We start from the raw sequence: 12277 nt of genomic DNA, 5'->3' as shown, positions 1-12277 counted from the left end.
CCTACAGGCAAAGATGTGTAAACCGTCACTAGGTATTGGATAGAGTGTACACTCACAAACCTGTCAAACCTAGTCAGAAGTGCCAGCTTGATTCCAGATCAGGGCTAGACCTGTTTTCTATGGGCCTGGGCCACATACACCAAACTGCAACAAAACTGATATGGCATGCCATTACATAGACAGTGCCATCTATGCCAGGCCTGGCCCATATCTGGATGACATACCACTTACCATGCCAGAAGTCAGCCAGCAGTCCCGGCTTGATACCAGATCTGGGCCAGACCAGATTGCTATGTGGGTAGTCACTTTTTTTTGTGCCTTTTTAATGAATCCCAAAAACACATTTTAATGCCAAAAGAATGCAAATCTGACCAAAGTCCTAGCATAAATGTTTATTAAGTGAAAACTGCAGGTGTGAAATCTAGGTATTTGGTCATTTCTTGCTCCATTTAATGATCCAGAAGTTCATCTAGCCAAATCAGCCAGTTTGCAGCTGGATGAAAGCAACTGTTTATCTAAAGATCAGTCAGTCTTTTAACATGCTAAACTTGCACAATGTGCTATTGCGATATGGGGTAATGGTTGCTGAAGGTACCCTTTGCACACCTACGTCAATTGATTTATCAGGAATGTTTTTCAATAATAGTTAGTTGTAAAACTTTCTTGTAAATGTTATTCCATATTACATTTTAAACACAAGAATGTTTTCTTTATGACCTCCAGCTGTGTATATTCCACAACACAGTCTTTTTCAATCTGATAGAAACCTGGAGAATGAACAAGTTAACATTTCATCATCATACTATTCACATTTGAAGATAATAATAGTTGATGTGAGCACACAAAATATCTGCTTCTTACAGCTAGATTCTTTAAAAGGTTTAATCATTTGACCATCAATCCACATTGCTCTCGCTCTTTCTGCTTTGTCAGCAGTGGGGCAGGCAGGGAGGTAGTTTGCATAGCAAACAGTACCCGTGATTCTCAGTCAGTAGAAATAGTTTCACAGTGTTGGAGGAAATTCAGCTTTATGCAAAACGTCAGACAGAAATGTTAAAATTCCCATGTTAGGGAATAATAGTTGGTCTGCTGGTGAAAAATGGAAAAATACATATTGTATAAAGTGTTTGTTTACTTTCTGACTCACAGATGCCACTTGCTTATTGAAAATCATAACAAAGCCATACTGTATGGTCCAAGAAATGCATTTGTAGAGTGGCACATGTAATGTACGTTCAGAAGTGAGTAACATGAAGCTATGGAGAGAAATGAGGGCAAATCCAATATTGCTCAACAGCTACATTTTGTTTCAGTAGTTTGCAAAACAAAGTCAGGCTGCCTTTCTTTTTTTCTTTTGCCAGATTTTTTGGCAGTTCTCTCCTCCCATACAAAACTAGTTTTTGTGTGCGTGTATTTTTTTTTTTTCATGGTTACAACAATTGTATTCATGTGCACACAAAAATTAGGTTCAGTTCACAGTTTGGTGAGTAAAAAATGATGTATTGATCTGCTTTTGAAATGAAAAATACAGTTCACTTTGTATTTGTCTTGCCAAGATGCAACATACTTTGTTTGCCTTATTGATTCACGCAAATGATTAACAGGAAAGCAAAAGAAAGTGAATATTCCCGTAAAAGTTTGTTTGTTCTTTGGTTTGTCACTGTACGATAAACATGGTAACCACACAAGGCCATGAAATTATTTTGCTGCAAATAAATGCCCTTAAAGTTGGTGATGAAGATGTTAAACATCAATTGTGTCATGAAAGTAGTTATATGTAATCACTTCCTGTGTGTGTGTGTGTGTGGGGGGGGGGGGGGGTGTTTTAAGTGTTTGTTTGTTTTTGGGGTTTTTTCCCAGCGAGCCTACCCATATGGAAAAGATATATATAAATCTTATAAAGTTTGTATCTGTCTTGTGTGAAACTTGTATGACAAGCATATAAGTGTGAAAACAGATATAAGATCCCTTGAAAAATTATATAATGAAACTTGTATGTTTTGGATACTTACTAAAACAATGTATGAAAGTAATGCGAAAGTGGCCACTTTCATGAGTAAATCATGTAAGCCTTATATGATTTTCTCATGAAAGTGGCCACTTTCATGAGTAATCACATATAAGTTTTTACTATTTCTTTTCCGTATGGGTATGGTCATATTTGGAGGCAAGGACAGCCTTTTGTAAATCATTGAGCAATCTCTTCTTTCCCTGTGAAATCCAAGCTCCTCTAGTGTACAACAGCCTTTGAGTCTCCAGTCTTTAGTTCTGTTTGGTGAATGAGGCTAGCGAAGATAAAATGCATGTAACAACCACAAGCTGTATCCTACTTTTGTGGATGCATACACTGACCTTTGTGAAAAGCCAAGGTAAGACCCAGTACTTCGGGTGATTTCTATGATCTTCTCATTTTAATTACACGATATTTTGATGTTGAAATAAACACAAAAATCATGTATGCTGATTTTTATTTACCGCTATCCAGATAATCCAGGAGCATGTACCCTTGAAGATTTTAAAAAGTATCCTCTCTACGATGGCAATTTTGACATAAGTGGTATGCAGGCCAGTTACCCAGGTGGGAGACAAGTGAAAGTGGGCTGCAATGTGGGCTACAGTGGCTTTTTCAAGCTGATCTGTGTAGAGGGAAAATGGCAACACAGAGGCACTAATTGTCAACGTAAGTTAACATTCACTTATGAATATCATCTTTTTCCAGTATAACCAGTTAACACTTGCATATATGTCTTGCTGTATTTGCATATGTTTTGCTTACTCGAACTTGCCTTACCAAAGCAGCATAAACATCATTAGCTTGTTTGAGTTATTGCTCGAAAATTCATATCACAGACTGCAATGCTGAACAATATGTAGTGTACTTTTATGAAATGTACAGCAAATTCCACTTTTCTCTGTTGTACTTCTACCCACATTTTGTCTTATTTGCTTTAAGCGAGATCATGTGGTCATCCTGGCGATGCCCAGTTTGCCGATTTTCAACTTAGAAAGGGGGACGATTTTGTCTTTGGCTCAGAAGTTGTATACACCTGCCACAAAGGGTATCATAATAATTTTAATCACATTTTCCTTGTGATTTTATTTGTTTTGTGTTTCTTAATCTGAATAATTATGCATGCTCTGTGCATATTATCTGTACATTTGGCTTTTCTTTTAGTCATCTTCATGAATTCTCTATTATAAACCTGATTCAGATTTCAAATGGTCAGTCGGACAAACTTCCGACGTTGTATGGCAGAAGGCTGGGATGGTGTTATCCCCGTCTGTGAAGGTAGGAGCTGATATAAATGAAATTATGCAATCAGTAATATACACGTAGAAAGAAATAGCAACCTGTGTTTATGTTTTTGTCTGACTTTGAGGGGTTTTTTCCTAATGTTTTTCACTCCAGCTCAGCAGTGTCCATCAATTAATGTTCCCAACAATGTGAACGTGATGGGAGATGCAGAAGAAGCTACCTACGGCAATGTAGTTCGATTTAGCTGCAAGTCCAGCAATCACATTATGAAAGGGGCAAGAGAAATTTATTGTGATGAAAATGGAGACTGGAAAGGTTTGGAGGACGGCAATCCAACATGTGAAGGTAAAGTGAAGCTGGCTTACTATTGTTACTATTACTTTGTTCTCGAGTAATTAGGTAGTAACACCCAAATCACCAACCCCCTAAAAGAGAATAGAGGAGCAACTCTATATTGTATATTCAATTTTGAGCTATTATGAAACAATTAGTTTCGTAATAGTTGTGACATATTTAACACTATTTTATAACTAAAATGGTGTTAAATGTGTCACACAAATGTATGTGCCATGTGTAATGCTGTATTTTATTTAGGTCAAAATTTAGAATTAAATAATTATCACTTGCATACAAAATTAGTTTATTTGTACTAAAGGTACAGGAATAGAAAATGAAAACAGAATACATTTAGGGCAAAAAAAACAAAACAATTTTTGTACTTAAGTTTAGATAGTTTGGGGGAATATTTGCCTATTTGGTTAAAATAAAGGCACCACTGCTATGGACATAGTAAGTCCAAAAATATCAGCTTCAAACTAAAACAAAAAAACACGAACAACATCATAAAATTGGCCTACAATTGTAATTAATGAGAAAAACATTGCAGCTGCTTTGCTTGTTTGATCACTTTCACTTTTCTACTTCATCAAAAAAGCTTCCTTTCACAACAGGTTAATCAGCAGTTACCTTTTATGTACCTTTCTATGAGCAGTTGCTGTAGTTTTATTCCTGACTCTGACTTTATCCTTCAACAGTTGTAAAATGTGAACCACCGAGGATTGAAAATGGTTTTGTACTTGGAGATATCAAAGAGTACAATGAACGTGAAATCCTAAACTTTGAATGCAATCTTCAACATAAACGTGCTCAAGAATTACCTTCAAGGTGCACAAAGACAGGAGACAGAGCAGAGTGGATCCCCACACCTGAATGTGAAGGTAAACATAAATTACATACAGTTTATACATTAAATGCCACTGACTAGTGAGATCTGGAGCTGGATGTTTGGATGTTATGGTATTGCTCTGTCTTGGTACAACACACTAACTCATGTGCTGCATTTCCCATCATATGCAGAAATAAAATGTGAGCTGACACTGCCACCACTCCAAGGAACCACATATGAACCTGCTTATAGAAGTAGGTTTTCACCTGGTGAAAAGGTAACAGTTACATGTGAGGAGAGATACTGGATTTGGAGAACCCGCACGCGCTCAGTTGAGACTACTTGCAATGAGGATGGACAGTGGTCTGTTAGACCAGTATGTCAAGGTATAAAACTACAAAAGCTTTAGACACATATTCTAAGCTCACTGTTCTTTGCTTTCATGTAGTTCAATCAGCCATGAGGATGATGAACAATTTTTTGAAGATTATCCAGTCTTTCTTTCTTTACAGAGGTTACATGTATCCGTCCACAAGATAGACTTTTGTCCCGCTGGGAGGCGTCTTGGCGTGATGAGACAAAGAAATTGGGTGATACTGTCAGGTACACATGTATATCAGGATACAGGAGTAAAGATGGCGTCACTCGGGCCACATGCACCAGAGATGGATGGGAACCAAATCCACTTTGTGAAGGTATGGTGGAGTTTAGTTCACTTTTCTTCTAATTCTGACAGGATCTTTTTAATTTCTTTAATATTAGTCCATATTTGAGAAAACAGGAGAGAACTGCAGAATGTCTTTGGTCAAACAGAAGCCTCAAAGGATCATTCAGTCATAGAGTAAAATCTTACAAACCAGCAATATAAATTTTAGAGACTCTGTGTGATAGTTCATAGTGAGAGAAAATGGTAATAACATTCATTTTTTTGTTTATTTGTGTACTAACCAAGCACTAACCGAAAGAGTGTACAAATACTCACTGGATACTATTTTCTGTACAGACTGCAAGAAACATTTCTACTGCCACAACAACTTTCAGCTGGATGTTGAATCCACAACTGAACACTTTTCTTGTCCTTTGACTGAACATATTCAAATATAAAATACAGAACTGTTAAATGGAATCACATTTACACTGGGGAGCTGCTGCTTTTACTTAAAAGATTATATGAAAGTATCTGAATGTTTTACATGACAAAATTATCTGAATCAAAGTAAATGCAGAAGCTTAATAAATGTGGTTTTGTTCCTTTCAGAGATAAAATGCAGGAGGCAACAGTTTAATAATGCAGATATTACTGGAAAAATTCAGGCTGAATACAGGTACAACGATCGTGTCCAGTATAACTGCAGGAGAGGTTATGAAGGAAGTTTCACTCTAACCTGTAGAGAAGATGGCTGGCATAGGTCTAATGAATGTACAGGTAAGAAAATGCAATAAACTTAAAAGGATACATTTATTCAGTTATTCAAGGACTACTGTTTTTCATGACAAATATAAATGTTGTAAACAACTGATGACAAAAGACAAATGTATAAACTGTATATAAAAGGTGAGCATTGCTTTCAGGACTGAAAAGTGAAGCTAATATGAAAGTTCAGTCAACATGAATTCTCTCAAATCGGGGAACTTGCAGAAAAGCATCTGGTTCTACAGAATGGTAAATGATCTGTATTTGTATAGCGCTTTACTAGTCCGTAAGGACCCCAAAGCGCTTTACACATTCAGTCATCCACCCATTCACACACAAATTCACACACTGGTGATGGCAAGCTACATTGTAGCCACAGCCGCCCTGGGGCGCACTGACAGAGGCGAGGCTGCCGGACACTGGCGCCACCGGGCCCTCTGACAGAAGTCTATCTTTAGTCTATCTTTGTCTTTAGATTCCTTGATGAGCTCCACAAACATTTTTCTTTTGTGAAGCAATGCATGTTACTCTTATCAAAGAGCTCCCTCTGCTTCCCTGAGTCTGCACACGAAATGGAGGTTTGCCAAAGTCAGCAGGATTCAATGCTAGTCACTTAATAACAGACATTACACAGTCTATTCAGTAGTATTAAGGATATTTAAGCCTAGTCCAAAGATAGTTGAATAATGTTATCTATGAATCACTACTAATAACACAAGAATGTATTCTGACTGCTCTGTGATAATATCTAAATGTAATATCTGTCTTTCTGATAGCTATAACAGGATGTCCAACAACGAGCTTTGACCGCAGACTTAAAGTTTGGCAACATGGTGACAAACTTTACTTCAGGTGTGAGGATGGTTACAAACCTCTCAGCAAAGGCTGGTGGGGTGAAGCCACATGTGTGCACGGTGTTTGGTCTGGAGTTGAAAGCTGTATTGGTAATTAAAGTTTCTAATTAAAGTATCTTCTGTTATTAGCTTGAAGCAAACACAGTGACTTGTTCAATACCAATGTCAAGATGGGGAGTATAAGATGTTTAGGTAGAAAAATATAAGTTTTGAAATCTGTTTTAAACATCTTTTTAACATTTGAGTTTTATCTGCAGTTATGTTTAAGAAAACTGGTGTGAAAATATTTTCTGTAATATCTTACAATAAGTGCATTCATACAGAGTTTCTTCCACTGCTTATTCTGATCACATTTTTAAATGGAGGAATGGATTTCATCCATCTGTAATATTTTGCCTGATTGTTTGTTTTCATATCCACCTTAGAGGAACAAAGGTGTCGAGAAGCTCCTGAGATTCCTAATGGGGAAGGAATACTAGGGAATACTGAACAACACGGACAGACCCAAGAAATGATATTCATTGATTGCAATGAAGGATACTCTGCTAAGATTGAGGAATTAACCTGTCGTGACGGACGATGGGATTTAAATGGATCACTTGATGATATCTGTAAATGTGAGTCACCTCAACCATTATTTTGATGCATGTTTTTATGAAAAGATTACAGAGTGTAAATTAATAGTGTACATGTTGTGATGTCTTACAGCTAATCATGATAACTGCAGCCCTCCACCCAAAGTTGAAAATGCTGTTATTACAACTCGTTATCGGAAGCAATACCCATCTGGCTCTGAAGTAACTTATCAGTGTCGTGATAAGTACACAATAGAGGGGAACGCCACACTTAAATGCACAGCTGGGGAATGGAAGGAGCTCAATATTCAGTGTATACGTACGTACATAAAAATAAAATATTGCTGTGAATAAGCTTTAAAACTGTTAAAAACACTGCTGTCTGTCATTCTGCCTGCTGACATATTTCATCTTTATTCATCTTTCTTTCCCCACCCTTCATTAAGGGTAGAGAAAGACTGTAGTCCTTTGAGGGACGAAACAATGGAAATAATATAACCCAACATTGTACCAAAGGCACAATCTTTAACTAACCTTAAATATACTGTTTTAGTTTGGTTTTTGTTTTTTTGCCTTAGAACAGTCTGCATGTGTACCTCGGTTTACACACCTGCCGTTATCTTCATTTTCAGCACTATTGGTCAAATCAATAATGTATGTAACAATGTATATAATATTGACAATACTATTATGTATTTTCAGTGTACTGTGACCAGCTTATGGATGAGTCTCTGGACTTCAGAGCAGAGAAAGAGAAATACATGACTGGAGAGATCATTGAATATCAGTGTAAGAATAGAGCAGGAATTATTGGCACTGCAACGTGCCAACATGGCAAGTGGGCTAAAGCAATAGAATGTGAAGGTAAGGAGACATAAAAAAAAAAATGCAGTTTTCATACAAACACCCCCATGTGGTGCAGTTTGTAGGTTTAGACAATTATTCTTCCCTTTAATCACTTTTAAAATAATTACCATTCTTTTCTGACTTCTTAAAAGACTGGACATTTATTACTTCTTAATTACAGCAATGAGAAACTGAATGCCTATTAATAATAAATATTTAAAGGGAAAACTTGCTTAGTTTGAAAATGTAGTGAGAAAGTGTCTTATTACTTTGAATCTGATTTGGTTTCATGTTTATAATGTAAACCTCACAATAAAACAGATTCTCTTTTTCAAAACAGAGAAATGTAGAGTCCCTGAAACACCAGCAGGTCTAACAATCACCACAGATGTAACAGACGATCAAATGAAAAAAGGACAACATTTAACATTTGCTTGTGAAAACAGGAATCACATCATCAAAGGGAACGCAACGCTTGAATGTTTGGAAAATGGACAGTGGAGCAATCCTCGTCCCACATGTGAAGGTACAACACTTGTCCTCTTGTGATCTTACTGTTTATCAGTACAAAGGATGGAAAAAGATTGCTATTGCTGTTTTTGGTATTTCTTGGGGTGTCGTGTGTATGAGTGTAAGTTACACACACTTTAAACCAGAAATTAATAGTTTGTTTTGAGGCAAAAACACATTTCAGGTTATCAGTAAAATGTCCTCTGCCTGATCTGCTCTTGTGCTAATTAGTTTGTGTGAACATTGTTTCTGGTTAATTCTTTGTCACACATGGCCACACAGTGTTAAGGTAAAGGAGAGTGATGCACAGGGTGTATGACAAATATTTCACTTCAAATGAAAAATGATGCATGACAGCAGGTCAGAGTGAAAATGTGATTATTGTGACAAAATATTATCTAATGTTGGTTTTTCCTCTGTTATTGCCCACAATTTTTAGCTGCCCAGCAATGTAGGACGGCACCACGTCTTTCAGGTGGACAGACCAAAACATCGACTAGAAACACGTACAGACACAATGAAAAGGTCGAATATGTGTGTGACAGAGACTACGGCATGGAGGGTGGGCCGTTCAAAACCTGTGTCGATGGTGATTGGGTTGGAGAGATGAGATGCCGCCGTGAGTTACATTTCCCTTTTGTTGCACACAAAGTTTTTAAATATGTTCTAAGTAAACAAACAGCCAGTGGAGGGCCGCTGGAACCAGTTTGACAAGTTTATTAAATCTGAGAAGTTGGTTAAGTGTGACGCTGAAAAGTTGTTTTCACTAACACAGACAGTAGCTCAAAACTGTTTGAAATGTGGTGCATTTAAGATTATACCTGAACACACCACAATGTAGACTTCAGGGTTAGTTGCAGTTATATCATTAAATAATAATATTAATACGAACAAGAAGAATTCGTTTTTTTAGAAACTTCTGTAATAACCCACCATCCCCAAACTGTGCTGCAGCTCTGAGAACATCACAATGGCTTCAGTTCTTAAGTGGATGGGTTTCACTTGTTCACCACCCACTACTTCTCCTAGATACACTATTGCAGTCTTTGAGTCACACTTTGAGAGATTTAATGTCAGGTTTGCCTTTTCACGATTTCAGTGTTTTTAAGTGGCCCTCTATCATTGCCACAGACATCACACATTTCATCACCAGTTAACATGGGTTACATGGAGGAACAGGGAAATACAACATGCTATGGACATGTCAGAGGAAATGTGAGAACCTGATGAGCACACACGAACCATAGAAGAGTTTGAACTTTAAAAAAAAAAAATTGTTTTTTCACAATAAAATGATTAAAACAATTAAAAGGATAGGATCTGTAAGATGTGGGAGAGGGTAGTAGATGAATATATCAAAGAAGCAGATCATTTCAACAGCAACATGAGTTTGATACCAGTACAACACAGTTTATCATTAGTTACAAAGAGTGCTGACCGCTTTCTAAGCATAACAGAACTACATATATAGGATGACAAAGCAGTCTTAAAGGCTGTGATCTGCACTCGGATTGCATGATGAAAACTTCACCTGAAATGTAAAATAATATGTGATGGTATATGAACATAAAAACGTGACTAAAAAATTTTTGTGACTAAATGTTGTCTAAACTTTTTTTTTTCTCCATTGCTCACACTTTTGCAGGTGCCCAGGGTTGTGGGAAGCCACCACCTCTTTCAGATGGAGACACCAAAACAAGTACTAAACAGCTGTACCAACATAATGAAAAGGTTGAATATATCTGTCAGCGTTATTACGTCATGAAGGGTGGACCGTTCAAAACATGTAATCGTGGTGAATGGACTGGAGAGATTAGATGCCTCCGTAAGTAAAAGTTTTCTTTATATTTCATTCTGTGAAGAGAAACGTAAAAAGTCATTTTGGTTTCTGTTTTTTAATTTTGTTTAATTCCAGAGGTGTGACCCATATATACACAAATATACACGACTGCTTGTGAGCCTCTCAAGATGAGAAACTATGTATAAAATATGAAATTAAATATGTTACTCACAAACAGTGAATGCATTACTTTGTTGAAGCCCTTCAATAAACATCTTAAATGTTCAGTTTAAAGTCCACTGTGGTGGTGTACACCGCACGCATTTAAAACACTGTGATAGATTTTTTGGAGCATGTTGTGTTTGACATAAGAAATCAACAGGTACAAAATCATTTCTCACTGTGTGGATAGTAGGGTCTGAAGTTTACTGACAAACATTTTTTATGTTTTTCCATGATGAGCTCCAGTAAGACCTTCTTTAATTTTTTTCCTGTTGACTTCAGGTGATATTATAAAATAGACATGATGAAGTTGAATTATAGTACAGAGCCCTTGTCACACGCATAGTTATACGAGCACACCACGCAGTGAAATGTATCCTGACACGCTCCTCGACTGTGCAAAAAGAGAGAGAGAACATTATGTACATGCAAAAAGAGAGAACATATATACATATAACCATAAAAGTGAATTAAATAAAATAAGACAATCTGGAAATTTCAAATTGAAACATCTGAAAAATGTACATTGTGCAGGTGGGTATTAAAGTGTCTAGTACTGTAGTGAGGCTGAGAGGAGTCAGGCTGGGATGGACAGGACTTCAGCATGTAAAATAGTCACAGAAATATTACATAAAATTAACAGTGAATGTAATCACCCCACAAGAGCAACAGCAACAGTAGATCATCTGTGTACCATTCCAGCATTTGACCACAATTTAGAATTAGGCAGGAGAAAATCAATTTTATTTGTAGCCACAGAGTCCTTTACAGAACACAATATTCTGTACATTCATGTATTTTACTAACATTAAAAGACTGTTTATCTTTTATGTCTTACAGAAGCCTGCACTGTGAATAGAGACGACATGAACAGACATAATATTCGGTTCAGATTTTCAATAGATGATAAACTGTATTCAGAACATGGTGATGAAATCGAGTTTATGTGTACCAGAGGAGGACCCGTTGGGACACTGAGAATGCGTCAGAAGTGTGAACATGGGGTGATACATTTGCCGACTTGCCAATAATGCTTTTATGTACAAGACTAGATAAACACGAGGGCACTAATGTGTCAATAATTGGAGAGCAGAATAAAGACTTAGACCAGTGAAGTACCAGTGCTGTATGTGGTCATTTCAATAAAAGCTAATAAATGCTGACTGAGTCTGTTTTCAGCGACTACGTGTTTTCTGAGTGAAATCTATCTTACATAAATCTTCTAACACAAATTCACAACCTATATGCCTCACTTGGCTTAGCCTGAGAATTTTATGATTTAATAAAGGTTGCCCAGCAACTGAATTTTGAATACTAACTATCTGATTTAAAGAGTTATCAAATGATCTGTATAAAAACATGACTTGGCTGATGTTTGTTCAGTCATAAAAACCTTTTGATCGTTCTGGAGTTTCCATAACTTCTCTCTGGGTCACTGTATGTAGAATCATTCAGACAAGGAAAAAAATCCACCTGACGTGTACTTTCCTCTATAATATATCAGGAATTTTAATTTAACAGGTTTTCTGGTCCAAACAAAGATTTTTTCCTACAGTCAAATACAACCCATATGAGCGTTTGCAAAATAGGCAGACCCAACAAAACCAGTTATCATGAGATGGCTAGTAAATTACTTCACTTTAAGAGCATTCATG

General features: G+C 36.8%; 1 protein-coding gene across 1 annotated transcript; it reads left to right on the top strand.

Annotated features, from left to right (window-relative positions):
• Nucleotides 1-2208: 2208 nt before the first annotated feature.
• LOC147309703 (complement factor H-like) lies at nucleotides 2209-11785 on the top strand. The gene is made up of 17 exons (XM_086268581.1): nucleotides 2209-2369; nucleotides 2486-2680; nucleotides 2954-3059; nucleotides 3213-3289; nucleotides 3410-3601; nucleotides 4291-4473; nucleotides 4613-4807; nucleotides 4934-5116; nucleotides 5680-5847; nucleotides 6612-6779; nucleotides 7115-7306; nucleotides 7398-7583; nucleotides 7967-8128; nucleotides 8451-8636; nucleotides 9060-9239; nucleotides 10266-10445; nucleotides 11463-11785. The coding sequence occupies exons 1-17, from the start codon at nucleotides 2300-2302 to the stop codon at nucleotides 11651-11653; spliced, it is 2814 nt and encodes a 937-aa protein (XP_086124707.1). The 5' UTR covers nucleotides 2209-2299; the 3' UTR covers nucleotides 11654-11785.
• Nucleotides 11786-12277: the final 492 nt, after the last annotated feature.

Source organism: Aulonocara sp. 'chitande type north' Nkhata Bay, linkage group LG17 (genome assembly GCF_057382095.1).
Source record: "Aulonocara sp. 'chitande type north' Nkhata Bay isolate Kocher_YH1m ecotype deep benthic linkage group LG17, A_spYH_male_GT1.1, whole genome shotgun sequence".
NCBI classification, from domain to species: domain Eukaryota; kingdom Metazoa; phylum Chordata; class Actinopteri; order Cichliformes; family Cichlidae; genus Aulonocara; species Aulonocara sp. 'chitande type north' Nkhata Bay.
The sequence above is the reverse complement of the archived record's forward strand: the minus strand, read 5'-3'. Positions and strand labels throughout refer to the sequence as shown.

What these genes read in the sequence shown, in the direction of transcription:
- LOC147309703 (XM_086268581.1), top strand. Translation starts at nt 2,300, where the DNA reads ATGCATGTAACAACCACAAGCTGTATCCTACTTTTGTGGATGCATACA. An exon ending in GACCTTTGTGAAAAGCCAAG is followed by an intron (nt 2,370 to 2,485) that starts GTAAGACCCAGT and finishes ACCGCTATCCAG; the next exon opens with ATAATCCAGGAGCATGTACC. An exon ending in GCTCAATATTCAGTGTATAC is followed by an intron (nt 7,584 to 7,966) that starts GTACGTACATAA and finishes ATGTATTTTCAG; the next exon opens with TGTACTGTGACCAGCTTATG.